Source organism: Lucilia cuprina, chromosome 3, assembly GCF_022045245.1.
Source record: "Lucilia cuprina isolate Lc7/37 chromosome 3, ASM2204524v1, whole genome shotgun sequence".
Classification (NCBI taxonomy): Eukaryota; Metazoa; Arthropoda; class Insecta; order Diptera; family Calliphoridae; genus Lucilia; species Lucilia cuprina.
The window spans coordinates 27,914,831-27,932,066 of NC_060951.1; the positions used below are offsets into that span (position 1 = coordinate 27,914,831).

Consider the following 17,236-nt stretch of genomic DNA (forward strand, 5'->3'; position numbering starts at 1 on the left):
ACTCTTTGGTTGATTTGCTATAATGTTTTATGATAAATAGAATTTTGTTAACTTATTTATACTGTCGATTTCTTTTTTAACGCTTTTTTATTATGTTTTAACCTTTAATCCCCGACTTCTTACCATAGAACTTTACATGCGTACAGTAAAAAGTACTTTGCAACCAACTTCCCCTCAAAAGGAAATTTTAAAGTGCAACATGTAATAACTATTGAAAAAGTATTTATGTATGTAGGTAAATGGCAACAAAAGAAAATAGGTTTAAACAAATGATAAATTGTATATTAAAATAAACGAAAAAATAAAAACAAAAATAAAAAGAACATAATGTAAATTTATTTAATTAAATAAAAAATGAAAAATAAGAAAATCTGCATTTTTTCTTGGAGTGTAAAGTAGGGAAATTTAATAATCGAACAAACTTAAAACTTAATGAAAGATAGATAGATAGATAGATAGATAGATAGATAGATAGATAGATAGATAGATAGATAGATAGATAGATAGATAGATAGATAGATAGATAGATAGATAGATAGATAGATAGATAGATAGATAGATAGATAGATAGATAGATAGATAGATAGATAGATAGATAGATAGATAGATAGATAGATAGATAGATAGATAGATAGATAGATAGATAGATAGATAGATAGATAGATAGATAGATAGATAGATAGATAAAGCGACAAGACCTATAATTGAACCCAACTTTATATATGACCTAAAGTGTTTATATTCGTATTTACAAGTTTTTTTTTTAAAAAACCTCTGACAATTTGTAAAAATATCTGCATTTGGGAAAGTTCTTTTAATATCACCAATAATAAATCTCCTTTCAATTGGTAACAATTGTTAGATAAAAAAAAACTATAATTAACTTTTCTTTAGTATGTTGTTAAATTTTGTTTATTACTTTATTTACGCTGTGTTTTTCTTTTACTTTCTTTTCTTTACAATAACAATGTACTTTTTCCAAATATTTTTAATATTTTCAATTTGAAAACATTTAATGTTGTGTATTTATAATAAAAAAATCCAAATTAGTTTATGATGTAAAACTGTAATATTACTTAAATATGCTGTTAGATGTTTAAGCTCTCAAAGCTACAAATTGATGGAAAACTTCTAGAATATGAGAATCCAAATCTGAAGTGAAAAGTAATGTCTCCAAAGTGCTGCTGTATTTTTGGACTTGTTCATGATGCTAAAATAATAAATGAATATAAATTTAATATAGATTGTTTCCTAATTAGTATGTGTTTGTTAATTTATATTAGTTACCATAAGAAAGACTTGTTGTAAACGTCCAATAGTCCAACGATACCAATCTGTATCGGGATCACGTCCATCCGTATCGGAACGTACTAAATGTTCAGACAAAATCATAATAAATCTCTGGAATACAATTAAGAATAGACGTTTTTGATCCACATTGGCAGCTTCGAGTTTTTCTTCCATCCGCTCAACCATCTAGAAATGAAATTTAAATTTATTAGAAATTATTTATTCACATTTTTACCTAATTATTAAAAATACTTCAAAAATAAAATCCATTACATAAATAATTCGTAAATTAAAATTTTCTCTTATTAGACGTTTAAACCTTGAAATTCTAAGCAATAAACTACAACATCATATGGACATTGTAAATGTTAGTCTATTACTCAGTTACCCAGTTTGCCTTAGGCGATTTTATCTTCCGTTATTTGTTACACATTTTTAGTTTAGAAAATAAAAGTTTGTTTAAATTTTACGTTTTTTTTTCATTTCATACATTAATCTAGATTTCATTGTTAAACTAGTGATTAGAAACAAATGTAAATTACATATGAAACATATATGGTCTAAGTCTCTGTCTATTCACTAATGTTTAACGAAGCGTGATGAGTTGCTACGAAAAAAAAACTTTATAAACTACTTAGAAAATGTATTTAGTTTATAATGCTTAAATGTATTCTTAAGCACAGATGTTTAAAGTTATTAATTCAAAATATATTTATGATTTATTAGATTCATATTTTTATCTGTCTTTAGAGTAAAATCCAAATCATTAAAAACATTAGAAGATGACTTTGAGGTTTTTGTAATTAAAACTTCATTTAGAGTTAATGAAGTTGTTATAAAAAATTCTACTTTCAGGGTTATAAAGAAATGCCTAAGGCACTATCGAATATTAAGAAATAAGCGTAATAGTTATAGACTTTTTTGTGTGGTTCCTTTTTCTAAATTACAGGATCAAAAATATGTTGTTGTTTTAACAGGTTGGCAGTTATTGATTACTAGTTCCACACAAGAAAGGTTTCCTTTCCTAGTTCCACACAAGATAGGTTTCCTTAAAGTTCACTCCACTCAAATCTCAAGCTGTTTTTACTGGCAGAGGACGGAAATAGTGGCTATTGACCTGTCTGATACCTTTGATACTGTTAGCCATGCATAACTCATCAAGGATATCGCTGAAACTGACTGTACTGGATTCCAGTACATCAACAAATTCCTGGTAATGCCACCATCGCTTGCAAGAGAGCATACCGACCTTTTTGCCGGTATACCTATTTCAACCTGCAAACACTCGATACGTGAAAAACTATATGAGCTTGTCCAATGCAGATGGTCGACTGCAGCCACCTGTAGACAGGCAAGATTCATGAGGCCATCTTACAACCAACAGAGATCCCGAACCCTATTCTATATTTACAGGGTTAAACTACGGAATTTAACCACAGTGGTAACTGGCCCCTGCATTATACCATTAAATGTGTGCCCCATAGCCCTATGGTTAAGACCGACTAAGGTGGCGCAGTTTACAAAGCGTAATCTGCAACTAACAAGAGCAAAGTCGCCATCAACACTCTTTATCGCCCAAAACGAAAAAAGTGGATTAAACTCTTGGCTTCGTGATCAATAGAGCATCGAATTTCGATCTTGGTGGTCACATTCGACAGCTTATTCATCAACTCTTGTCAGTGCAATCGAGCACAAATTCGCAATTTGTGCTCGATTGCTCAGCCAACATTACTTCAATCTGTCCAGTGGATTTATGCACGCATCCAGTTGAAGTAGCCCAATTTTTAGATTTTTGTATAACCGGCAAAAACTAAAATGATGCCCTAAGGACTGTAACGAGATGCTTACGAATTACATATGAACAACTTCTATACGTGGAAAGTAAAGTCTTCCTAGTCAAGGATTTCAAACTGCAGTCCAATCGAGGATGTAGAAAGATTGATCTGTCAGTGGTTAAAATTTGCTGCTCCAGTGATACTCAGGAAAAAAACATTTAATGATAAAAGAATGATTATCCGAGAGCTGTAAAGGGGCTACTAACAAATTACCTCATAAGAACTTTTACACCAACAACGGAAGGTTTTTTGCTAGTCAATGATGTCTAAACTTCAAGATCACATAGTTAAGTGTTCCCACAAGGCATGTCGGAAGGACCAGCTTCTTATAAACGAGAAGAAAATGCTAAGTTATATAAAAAACCTATTAGATCAATCCTCGTATATGGCAGACGAAAGCAAAATACTTCATTCAATGGATTTAAGAACACATCCTGTTGAATGTTTGTGAACATCGTTTTTGTTACAACAATAACGTTTTTAGAGTCAACTTTTGTATACTGACTTGAGGCACTAAATGTGAAACAATCGTATTATTTCAGATGCTACAAAAGTCCTTATTAGGTTGTTGTTGGGTAGTTCTACATTAATGTCTAGGGCCTAAAAATTGGGCTATTTCAACTTTATGCCTCCATAAATCCTTTGGACAAAGTGAAGTATTGTTGATCAGTAGGCATTAACCTACTAATCAACAATACTTTGTCGTGAATGAACTGTTCTTGCCTTCCTCGGCAAGTTTTTTTCTGTGTCTGCCCAAAGCAGTGGAAGACCTTCAAGTAACATACATAACATTCAAGGAACATAATGTCATGCTGACTAAACAGTTCCTCCTGGGATGTCACCGGAGGAGTCATCCCAACTTTAACATCACACAGTTGGATGCTCCCCCGAGGCATGTCAGGAAGGACCTTCGTGTATACGAAGAGAGCATACGTAGTTATGTTCAGGATCCCTTAGATCGGACTTCGTATACAGCAGCTTTGAACGACATTCATAGAGACGCCATCAATACCGCGGTTTCAGGTTACCGCATGAATGTCGTTCTTGGAGGTCGCCCATAGCAGAAATAGAGAAGAACCTGCCGCGGAAAACAAGAGTTGCTCTGGCACAACTGAGATCGGGATGGAGCAACAGGCTCAACGCCTACTGGTCCCGCATAGACCGTGCCGTCCCCAATATATGCCCATCTTGTGGACAGGGTCCCCATGATACCCACCACATATTCAACTGTACAGACCATCCTACTTCACTTAGCTCAATGGATTTATGGACTAACCCCATTGAAGTAGCGCAATTTCTTGGCTTGGACCTAAATACAGAACCCCCGGATTAAAATTGTATAGTTTAAGCTGTTACAACAACAACAACCTTCAAGTAAGACATTCATGTGTGGAATCCTGCAACCGCAAAATATTTGTGTCTCTAAGAATGTCGTTCAAAGCTGCCATGTACGTGGACTGAGGATATTAGCGTATGTTCTCCTCGTATATTTGAATATTCTTCTTGGTATGCCTCGGGGAAGTATCCAAATGTGTGATGTTAAAGTTGGGATGACTCCTCCGATCATTAGGTTGTTGCAACTTATCGAATGTAACCAAAAGTTCTTCCAGCTTCAAAATATTTCGAGTCTTGAAAAGCTGAGGTAAAAAACTTGTAAAGCTTTTTGTTACAAAAATGACTATCGTCTATGAAAAAAGTAGAAAAGTCGACTTTGTAAATAAAAGTCGAAATGTCTGAAAGTCGAAAAAGTCGTAACAAATCAAAAAGTCGAAAAATGTCGGAAAAAGTCGAAGAGTTGAAAAAAGTCGACTATTTATAAAATACTAAAAGTCGAAAGTCGACTTTTCACTAAATGAACCCTAGCTAATCCATTAGCTACTTGGTCTCACCCAACTTGTGTCTTCCTCTCCTATACTTTCTTATGTAATTATTTTCCAATTTGTTTGCATTCTTTTAAATACACTGCTACAAACAAACCATAACCAAATGCGTGTGTCTAACTATGTTCTTTAATTGCATAATTAAAACTTAAAATACAAAATAATTTTCAATTAAAAACAAATCTTTAAACTAATGAATGAATGTTGCTATTAAGTAAAGAAACAAAATGTTTAAAACATTTTCTCTTCTAATTTGGGCAAAATAAACAAAATTATTTTAAGCTTAATTAATAATTTTACAAAAATAAAACTGATTTCTTTTCATAAACTTTAATTTCATTACTCACCTCTTCAGTGGGTTTGTCTACAACAACGACAGGCTTCTTGCGTTTAGGTGCAGCTTCATCTTCCGAATCACTTGATGATGAATCGGCTTTAGCTAATTTATCCTTGGCGTCAGTTAATTCATTATCTAGGAATAACGGTGAAAAATTGGAAAATTTTAATATTTGTTTAGATTAATGGAAATTTTTAACTAAATACATACTTAATTTAATAACATGTTTATTCATTTTCTTAATGGTCAAATGTAATATCTCCCACAGATACATTTTCGTAAATTCTCCAGTCATTTCTTTGGAAAATATCCAAGTTGCCACCGCCGAGCAATCAACAATTTGTGTCTTAAGTAATTTATCAATGATAACCACCATCATTTGCTGATGATTTTGCCACAATTCAAAGACATTGTGTAAAATACAGATTTGGGCTTCTTCGGACTCAGCCAAGGCCTGGGAATAAACAATAACAATAATAAATTATTGATATTTTAAATTTCCAAGTTTACTCACCTTAAAAACTAAATGAAATTTAGATATTGCAGCAAAACTATGCGAAAATGATTTTGAGCCCAAATTCAATAGAGTTTGTACGAATACATCAATTTTCAATGGATTAAATGAGGTTTCAGACATTTCCTGATCAGCATTTTCACCTGAATTTGGCAATTCTTTTAATATATTAATCACCTCTTCTGGTGTACATTTCTGGCGTATAGCCACTACCAATTGATGGGCTACTTGGGTACCGGCCAATGAAGCTGTTTATAAATAAAAGAAATTAAAGAAATTTTATATATTTTATTATATAAGTTTTATTATTTTTATAATATTAATGTTTATTTATCTATAATAATGAACATTTATTTATATATAATGCTGGTAATAAGGAAATATTTGTTTTTATTTAAAAACATGCTTAAAAAAATATTTTCATTAATTGGCACAACAATATATTATGTACGAGTATTTTTAGCAAAAAAAAATATATTGTCATCAACTAAAAATTAAAACGCATTCATTGTACGTTTGAACACTTTCATTTGAATCAAATTATCGTAACGTTCGATGGCATGTAAGTAAGTTTGTTTGTGTGCTATGGCTGACAGTTTGTCTGTCAGTTGTTGTCATTATTATTACACCAGTAATGTTTAAATTACTTTTTTGTAACTTCTTAACTCATCAAGTGCTATGCAGTAACAGTGGAAGAGAAGCAGTAAGTTTGGCAATACAATTCATTCGAATTTAAACTTTTGCTACATTTTTAGTTTGAAACGATTGAGATGTAGTCCATCGACCATCAAGATTATTTGTAAATTCTTCCTAGCATAATAGTAGATTTTGGTTTAGAAAAGTTGTTGTTGTAACGGTTCGACAGTGGCCGATAGTTCTTTCTTGGAATTAGAATAATAGAAAATTTATTTAGTTAGTGCCTGTGGATGGAAGGAGAAGCTGGAAAAACTGCTCCCTCTCAGTCAGCCTTAACCATAGCTCTATGGGGCGCAAATTTGTAGATATATCTGGATAATTAAAGCACCGTATCATGAGAACTTTAATGACAGGCAGAGCAACAATTGAAAGTGTCTGAAACGAGTCGTTCGCAGCACCAACCAGCTCTTAATTGTCTTTTAGAATCCGAGATCATTGGGGATGTTTTTTAGGACTTTGTTGCATGTTTAGACATTAATGGCTTCAGTGACCTCCATTTTATGCAACATTTCCCGGGCGCTTGCAATTAACAATCTGTCGACTTCCGACGGTATGACATCTCGGAAGTTTACCGGTGTTGCCTGGGAGGTGGATTATTCACATTACATTCGTCATCTTGAAGTATACGTTTGCGATTCGGAGTTCATTATTCAGGGCCGTTTATAAAGCTTGGCATTATGTGTGTTACTACTTCCACTCCTAATCCTACATTGCAAATCATTCCCTTCATAAGATATTAAGAATACAATCAGAACTGGCTTTCTCGAAATGTAACTCAATCAAAGAATACAATGTCATGTTGACAAAACATTCATATAGAATGTCACCGAGGAAGTCATTCCAACATTGAGTTAGAAGAACCCCTAGACATGTCAGACCTGCATATATGTATACGAGGAAAGCATATGTAGATTGATCCTCGAATACGGCAGTTTTAAAAGACATTAATAAAGACATCTTGAATGCACAGTTTCTATAGCAAATATCGAAAAAAAAACTTGGAGAAAACAGGCCTCATTAATACCTTTCCTAACTAAGACCCAAATAATACAACTAAGCCAACCAGGTTTGCGAGTTAGTTCAACTACAGTTAAAATTAGAGTAATTATAATTAAATCCTTACCAATTAGAATTAATTGTAATTGAAGCTTTTATTATAATTATTTGTTATGTGTAATTGAGCACTAACCACTTACTTATAATTCTCAATTACAAATACTTGTAAATGTAAATGAGGAATTTTTAATTATATTTTAATTGGTAAAACTTTAATTACAATTTACAATTACACTTTACAAGTGTAATAACTTTATGCAATCAGACTCAAGTTTGAACTTAACCCTACCTCTATTTATCCAATAGAATAAAGGACGAATACTGATGATGTAGCAAGATTTTTAAGCGTGAGCATTGAAAAGAAAAAAAGAAAATCGAGGAAATTGGAAATTCATTAGGAATACAAATATCTCTTTTTCGAAAACAACTCAACTGTTACAACAACCAAAGCTACTTTAGTTTATTTGTTATTCGAAATCACCTATTTAGAGCTTCTGTGGTAAATAAACTTCTAGAAAATCATCTATACTACTGACTAAATGACCGTTTACCGGTCATTGCATTTCAATCCCATACTCTATCAAAGCTTTTTCAATTTTTCCACAGTCCAAGTTACATCTACAGATGTAAACAAATTCAGATGTCTTGTGAAAAATTTGTCCAATTTAACGAACATACTTCCCTATCCATGAAATAAATGAAAAAATTTCCCGGAATTTCGGGAATTTTTCGCTTTTCAAATATAATATATATTTTTAGTACATCGTAGGTAGATAGGTAGGTTGATACTAGTATGTACAGTACATCAAATCCAAAGAAATACACCTAGGCCACTTTCGGGTCAGGAAAAAAATGTTCACTGAGTATATTATTTTTCAATATTCAGAAACTCAGTTTTCTGGACGTGATTCCTAATAATTTTCCAATCAGTGTTAATCAGAGATGTTATTTCCAGAATAACATAATTTCCAGAATAACATCACTTCTAATATACTTCGATCTAACTTCGACGACTGCCTGACAGTGGCAAAGAAAGTTCTCTTAAGTTACACTGTCCTCTCCACATGATCTACATTTGTCTGAATCAATAAGGCCACTTTTTTATATTCTCGTATTCATGTGTGTACACCTGAGGAGCTCAATATTGTCATTTCATAGCACGCGTGATAGGGTAAGAAAATTCTGCTGACGCTAAGTTGATCACATGCACTATAGGTTTAATACTTCTTATTTTTATAATGAGCAACATCAGTTGGTTTGCTTTCAACTTAAAACAAAATCAAATCTGTTGCTGATCAGCACTTGTGTTTGGGCACCACTGCTGTACACCCAAAATACTAACTAAATACTAACTTCAGACTTTCTCATTTTGGAGATTTCTCGTTTTCTTCTTATCAGGGTATCCCCATAAGATCTTTGTAGTTCTACCCTTCGTTTCATTATTCCAAGAGGCCTTATGGGATTCTCTTACCCATATTTTTAATTCAGCTTTTGTTGTGAGATTCCTTCCCTTTAAAGCCGACTCCCTTGCCCTTTCGTTGCCGACTACTCCCGAGCAGTGTAGTACGCATATAATGTAAACCTTACCTCTGAGAGAGTAAGGAGTGAGATCGAAAAATTCTTAACACACGTTTTTCATTACATTTTTCAACCGAAGTATTATTTGATTTTTTTTTTTTTGATCAAGTTACCTTTGAAAAACATGTCAGTTATTATGTGTAGTGTCAATTATATTAATTTTTTTGTTAATCTGATTAAAATGAGTGACCAGAAAAAAGTGCGTACTGAAATTATTAAATATTTTCAACTAAACCCAACTTGGTCTTACAAAAAGTTGGCCAAGCATACAAAGGTCTGCCGTCAAACTGTTTCCAATGTTATTAGAAAACCTGGTTCAGGTAGAAGGAATGGTCCACATGATGTTTCTAAAGCCAAAAAAATAGAACGCATTTTCAAAAGAGCTCCCAACACATCCGGTAGGAAAGCAGCTCGGTTAGCTCAGTGCTCGGACTATTTGGTACGAAAAGTTAAAGCTAATGCAGGTTTAAAAACATACAAGGCTCAAAAAGTTCCTGACAGGAACGCTGCTAAAAATTTAGAGGCCAAAAACAGAGCATGGAAATTGAAGTCAAGTTTTATAAAAAAATATTCTTGCTGCATAATGGATGACGAAACGTATGTTCTGGCAGATTTTTCGCAACTTCCAGGTCAAAAGTTTTATGTTGCTGATGCTCGAGGGAATGTTGAAGAAAAGTTTAGGACCCAAAAGCAGACAAAATTTCCCAGAAAGTTCTTGGTATGGCAAGCAATATGCAGTTGCGGCAAAAGAAGCCAATCATTTGTTACAACGGGCTCTATAAATACCGAAATTTACATCAAGGAATGTTTACAAAAAAGGCTGCTTCCATTCAAAAGACTTCATAATGTGTCCACTTATTTTTGGCCTGACTTGGCATCCTGTCACTATGGTAAACAAGCCCTTGAGTGGTACAAGAACAATAATGTGGTATTTGTACCAAGAGAGGCAAATCCACCAAACTAAGCACTATAAAAACGTTAATGGAAGGGTTTCCGAAAAGGGTTCAAAATTTCATCACTAGTGATTAAAACTATAAAAATATTTTTTTTGTAAATTGTAATAATAATTTGAATCAAATAAAAAAAACTAAAGCTGTAAGTTTAGTGGTTTCTTTTTTATAAACATATATGTATGTTAAGTATTTTTCGATCTCACTCCTTATACAGTTAAAGTTATGGTCTTAGATTCAATTCTGATATCGCTCTGGCTGTCGGTAAATAAAAAACTATAACTTTTCAATCATAAAAAAACTTATACATTCGTACTGACTCTCGAACAAAAAAGTGTTTGAATTAATTTTCAGACTTAACTTAATTCTTATGATAAGTTCATTGACCCCTAATACTTGAGCAATTTAGAGTGATACCTCTATACATACAAACATACCCACTGTCTCTATGTTATTTATTACTTACGGTGACAATAGAAGTACAATGTACGTTCATCACTAGTGAGCATAAGTTATCATATATGTATGCACTTCATTTTTTTTCTATTGTAGTTAAACATATGGTGGCGCACAATTTTTCTTGAACATACCTGACTACACAACAACTAAATAATTTCAGACAAATTACACATTTAACTTTAACGTGCGATACGTTGTAAGTTTATTAGTCTGGAACTATTTGTAACAACTTCTGAATAGAAATGAAAATTACATTTGAGAAAAAAAAACTTGCCAACAAGTTTTTTTAATACAAATATGAAGTAATAATAGTTGAAACAGCAACATTTTGTTATAATATTCAATTTTAAATGAAAATACTTCAAGAAACATTAACTTAATTTAGTGTTTCTTTTTTATAAACATTTGTTGTAGAAAAAAAAGGTGCAAGCAACAGTGCATTAAATTCGTATTGGAATTAATAATTGGTATTATTAACCAAATTATAATAAATACATTTAAACATTTAAATAAGACTAATACAATTGCCATAAACAATTGTTTATTAGCTTTGACATTTTGTATAGTCAAGGTCTTCTTATTTAAATGAGAAGTTAATAAGAAAAATTAAACACAAATAATAAATATATTTTTTTATAATTAATGCAAAAATTTTAGTTACTTATTAAAAATATAAAAAGGAATAATTAAATAAACTTAAATCCAAACAAGGTCTTGTCTTAAAAGACGCCCTTAAAATGCTAAACAAACAAACAAACAAACAAATAAGTAACATTTTTTCAGCAACTTTTCTGAGAAACAAACAAAAACTGAATAAGATGGTATTTTTAATTAAAAATCAACCAAAAACAAACAAGACAATGTCAATAGAAAATTTTCAAAAAAACAAAAAAAATGTAAATGATACTACTAATGATTTTGCGAAAAAATTTAACATAAAGAAACAATAAACATACCATTTGTTAATGGCTAATAATTACACTCAAAGAAATTGTATATCGCTCGATCAAAAAAAACTACTACTTCCCAGCAAAATCTTAACTTACTCGGTAAGTAGGCAAGTAATATTATAGAAAAGTGTAAGCAGTTACTTTTTGGGTTAATAACTACTTTTTTGTTCGACGATGTCTAAAAAATAACTGGTTACAAATGTGCTTACCCGACTTTTCCGGATTTAAAACTGGTTTTACAGTTATTTTTAATGTTTGCTAGTCTATTCTCTTACTCAATGCCCCATTAAAAAGTATTTTTATCATTCTATCTGGAATGGTTTCCACACTCTTCAATACTCGGTTTAGATTAAATTTTACGATCAAGTATTATAGAAAGAAGTCTATGAAGAGTATTTTCTTTAAAAATACGCCACCCGTAGTACCAGATTATGCGGTGCTCTGATCTGACCTCTGCCAATCTATGCAAGGACTAAGCCAAACAGTTGACTGAAACAACCAATTTTTCAGTCCCGGTCAGACCGGAGGTATTGGACACCTCTTTATACCCCGGGATTGTAATAACACCAAGGCGGAGGTCTCGCCAAGGTAACATGCCCCCGGGGGGAACAAAGCGTCAGATAATTGAAATTAACCCTGGAAATATACGCTTAATCGGTTGACAAAGCCGTTTAATAGGACTAGTTTATATTAGATCTTTGGTTTACGCCAACACGATTAGAAGAACTTTTGGTCAACATTCGTAGTATTTCATGGTTTTCCCGGCTTACACTATATATAACAATGTCGTATTACATAAATAATTGCATAGATAACTATATCTATCTATATTTATTATTTTATTCATTAATTATAGGCCAATCCACTTGATAAAATCTCTGAATAAGAACGTTTTATCTGTCATTCTTATTCATTAAGTATAGACCAAATCGTCCAACCTGAGATTGGGTCATTGATGCGCAATATGAACATATACCGGCGGATAGAGAGGCAGATAAAAAAAATCACCACTACACACTCACTATTGGCATTTTATCATTGCAATTGCACTGAAAAAAATATTTGGTTATTTTTAATTTTGAAGATTAAATTGCATTACTGTAAAATGCGAATATTTATAGACAATGTGTAATCAATGTACTTAAGAATGATAATTTCTTCACATAGAAACAACATTTTTAATTAAAATGTACAAAACAAGTATGAAACAAGATTAACTTATTTACTTTCATTGTTATGCATTCTAGAAAATTATTTAGAGTGTACGTTGTTTTTGTAAATTATGCTCTTGCTTTTGCAAGTTGTTTTTGTTTTTTTCAAGTTGTGTTTGCAATTTCTTTAACAAAGCGACATCAACCAGCCTTGTTGAATGCTGTCAAGCAACTAAATAAAATATTTGTATTTTTGATGCTCTTGTTTAGAGGTTCGTATGCGATCGTGTTGTGTACATGTAATTTGCCGAAAATCTTCGTTGTCAGAACAATACTAGCGCCGACGTCTGAATATGAATGTATCGCTCAACAATGACTTGATAAAATCTCTGAATAGGGTAGTCTTAACAAGGTCGATTTTAATGACAGCAATAATGTTTTTTGGTGCTACATGTCCGCGTACAAGAAAGGTCGAATGTACTTATCGGTAACAGTAGGGTATCGAACTCTAGTGATTCACTGGAGCATCGTCGCAACGTGGGGTGCATTTCTCTGTTCTCTCTTTACTATAGTCCAATAAGTTCCTTTTAAATTAATAAACTCGTTCCTGATAGCTGTATTATTTTACGCAGCACCCGACTCTCATCAAAAACACACCTATTTGTTGTCGATTGGCCACACAACGCATTATAGGGAAAATTCATTCTTCAGCCACACTTGCATATGTGGCACTAACTTCCTGCAGAAGTATTCTTTCGATGTGAAAAGGTTTAAATAGAATGTAAACTAACACTACTCCATCTATCCTCCCTCCCACAACTTATTTTCTTAACCATTTTCAATAGGCTTCGTCTAAGGTTTACAAGCCCTACTCGGCGGGTTCAATTGTATGAGGGCTAGGTGAAATAATGGACCGATCTTAACTATTACTTAACAATAGGCTTCGTCCCTGGGCGAATAGAAGATCATGTACGAAATTTCATTGAATTATCTTCAAAATTGCGACCTATAGTTTGATTTCAAGATTCACATGGACGGACAGACGGACGGTCATACCTAAATCGAACAGAAAATGAGCCGATTGGTATACCAAAAAGTGGCTATAGGACCAATATTATTGTGCGTTACAAACATCAGCACAAACTCCCCACTAAAGTGGTGTAGGGTATAATTACAATTAATTTGATCCTAAACATATCTTTTAATAAGATTAAAAGATAAGATTCATTAAATTGCACTCAATGATCATTTTTAAGGTCTTGGGTCTAGGTAGATATAAACAAGCAGTTGGTATTTAATAAATTATTCTTGAAACTAGAACTCCTTTAATAAACGAAATTTTATCTGTTCGGCAACTTGAATATTCCTCATTCATTTCTAATCGAAATGATATACATTAAATTCGATTTATCTTGATATTTTTCTCAGTGTAAACAAATAAAAATAATCTTCAAATATGTAAATAAATTCCTACATGTAGAAGGCTACAGAAAAAAAAAAACAAATCTGATGGCAAAGATTAAGGTTTTGTGAAAACAAATCTTCTTTATTTTGTTCAAGTAAAAATCTCACGAAATGCCACATACGCCAAAACAAAAACTACCAGTAATCTCATATCTACATTGTCTAGAGGAAAATAATTATGATTGGAAACAAAAGAAGAAACGCATGCGTTTAACTCACGTGTAAACGGCAGAGATGAAAATGTAATACAAAAAACCGAAAATATTGTATTAAATCTAAGACTGCGAGTAAGTAAAACAATGTAAATGAAAATTTTGATTTTAAAAAGATCTTATAAATCAAGATTTTACAATTAATATTAGAACTAACGATTTACATGAACATATACATAATTTTTATTCTAGACCAATATAAATAGTTTATATGAATTCAAATGGAATTTGTTAAACAAATCCAACTTTATTAGGCAAATTGCCAATTTTGTGTACAACAATTAAAACCACTATTTCATTTTCGAACCAAATACATAGTAGTCTTAGTGGTAATATTCTAGTAAAAACTTCAATACTGTCAAAATAGAATTGACATGATGTAATCAAAAACAAGTAGGAAAGTATAGTCGGGCATGGCCGACCATATAATATCCTACACCATGAGTATATTTTTAAGATTTTTATTTTTTTAAAGAAACTTTTATGTTGAATATTACCATAATTCTAAAATATTTAATTTATTGATAAAAAAAAAAAACTAAAATTTCTAAATGAGGCTTTGTATAGGTCAAATATGGGCCGATCCTCGGTATATTTGGGAAAAGGATATATTTTTAAATAACAGTTAGTTTTGTTGAGTTTCATTGCAATACAAATGGTTACAAGTCAATTTTAGACGTTTAAGGCATTTTTTGAAGGGGGGTTTGTATGGGGGTTAGGGTCAAATAAGGGCCGACCCTTACGAAAATCTGCAGTGTCATTTATACTTATATAAAACTTATGTGTGCCAATTTTTAAAGAGATAATAGAATATTTGACGTAATTATGGCATAAAAGTTCAAATCGGGAGGTAAGGTTTACATGGACAGCCAGCCAGCCGGACAGACGGACGGACATGTCTTAATCGACTCAAAAAACTATTCTGAATCGATCGGTATACTTTAAGGTGGGTATTGGACCAATATTTTTGTATGTTACAAACATCAGCACAAACGTATAATACCCTCCCCACGATAATGGTGTAGGGTATAAAAACTATAAAACATGTTCTAGTCTTTTAAATACAACCAATTTAAGCATTTTGTGGATAAATGTTGATTTTCTGATTGTTTCTCATGTCTTTAATAATTTGTTTACAAAAGGAAAATCTTAATTATTGATCATAATAGATCACTACTATACCCATGAGGGTCTATTAAATTCGCTACATTACAAACAAGTTACAAAAAGTGCATTTTAATTGTAATAAGAAAATTATGTGAAAATTTTTAAATGAATAAATGAAGGAATGTTTTAATGCATTACCACCTTAGTACTACATTTAAAAATTTTTTGCATTATTTTGAATTTCCCATTGAATAGTTATTACTTATTCAAAACATACAAGTTGGACACAATTTCATTTATTACATAACGTTTATAGGAAATAGTGAAAAATGTTTATTTTTTTATTGAATAATTTTAAACCCTTTACGTGCATTTATGCTGTTAGTGAAATAACCCTTAAGCGGCTGCATTGAATTTGAATTAATTAGCCAAATATAAATCAATAGCATGCGGTCATAAGTAGTTTGTTTTTTTGTTCGATTCAGTCATATACGTAACTGATTTTTCTCAAACTCAAATATTTATATTAGGGTGGTGCTTAAAATGTAGTTTACAATTAAGAGGTAAATGCGCAGAATGTTGTAGTTGTTCTAACAATATCATTCGTTTCTTGAGCTTAAGGATCGATTTAATTCTGATATCCGATAGCAGCCTTGCATAGCTTATATTACCAAAACATAATTTGGTCGATTCGACTCGATAAAATCCTGTACGATAAGTCTTAAACGTAGAGATTTCGATCTAATTTTGTTAGTTTATGTTACCCTTAGAAATTTAACCATCAGTTAGGAGAGGGATACAACAAAGGCAGAAAAATCGTTCACCTTCTGCACACTGGATACATTGATTTTATAATAGAGGTCAGAGAAACTAATGCTATGACTATTCGAAATAGAAAAAGAACGGAGTGGTCAAAACAACATGATATCCTTTTCAATCTCCTTCAGCAAACACCGAATATTCAAAACCGGTTGAATATTTTGAGTTCAAGCCACGTAATTATAAATACATTGTCAGAGCAATTTCGGAATCTACTAGAACAGACAAAGTAGGCACTCGTAGAGAGTGTTGCAGATTATTCAAAAAAGGGCTGTTGCACATGGACTACTTGCACCAAGGAGACCCTAGATGTCAACCTTTACGTCCATTTTCCCGAAAATTACCCATTCAGGAAGGCCGTTGCACTTTCCGTCAAGGGCAGGAAGATAAATGTTCTCATTAGTGAGAATAAGATTAAATGGGCTCTCGAGAGTTTTGATCCGTACAAATCACCAGTTTCGGATGGTATTATACATTATGATATCCAGCATAAGGAGGATGTTATCACTTCCTTGCTACCTAAATCTTATTCGGCCTGTCTGGAATGGTCCTATATTCCTGAATCTTGGATCAGGTGAATGTGGTTTTTATACCCAAAGGAGGAAAGGCCAACCAGCTTGTCTTCCTTTCTTTTGAAAACCTTGAAAAGGATTATAAATGTACACATTAGAGGCATGGATAATGCGTGCCACTGAACTAATGATCACTGTGCGGACCGTACCACGCCATCACAAGCTTTATTTATGGACTTTGTACACTAGTTGTCCGAATTTCTGATGGCCAAGCTATTGGCCATAAACTGATGATCAAGCAATTGGCCATAAACTCGGCGGCCAGGCTACATTCTGCTGAAAGCAGAAGCGGTCAGTTTTTATACTTACATCCCGAAGAATATCGGTTACTGCCCCACACTTCTTTTGGACTAAAATATTCACAGT

At 32.4% G+C, this 17,236-nt stretch overlaps 1 protein-coding gene across 1 annotated transcript in view; it reads right to left on the minus strand.

The window, feature by feature from the left end:
* Window positions 1–1,095: 1,095 nt before the first annotated feature.
* LOC111685987 (nuclear cap-binding protein subunit 1) overlaps window positions 1,096–17,236 on the minus strand; it is a 29,142-nt gene continuing 13,001 nt past the window's right edge. Inside the window, exons 4-8 of the mRNA XM_023448273.2 lie at window positions 5,857–6,104; window positions 5,553–5,796; window positions 5,353–5,477; window positions 1,288–1,476; window positions 1,096–1,210 (exon numbers count right to left, since the gene is read on the minus strand). Coding sequence (XP_023304041.1) covers window positions 1,097–1,210; window positions 1,288–1,476; window positions 5,353–5,477; window positions 5,553–5,796; window positions 5,857–6,104 — 920 coding nt within the window. The 3' untranslated portion in view covers window position 1,096. The remainder of the gene's footprint in view (window positions 1,211–1,287; window positions 1,477–5,352; window positions 5,478–5,552; window positions 5,797–5,856; window positions 6,105–17,236) is intronic.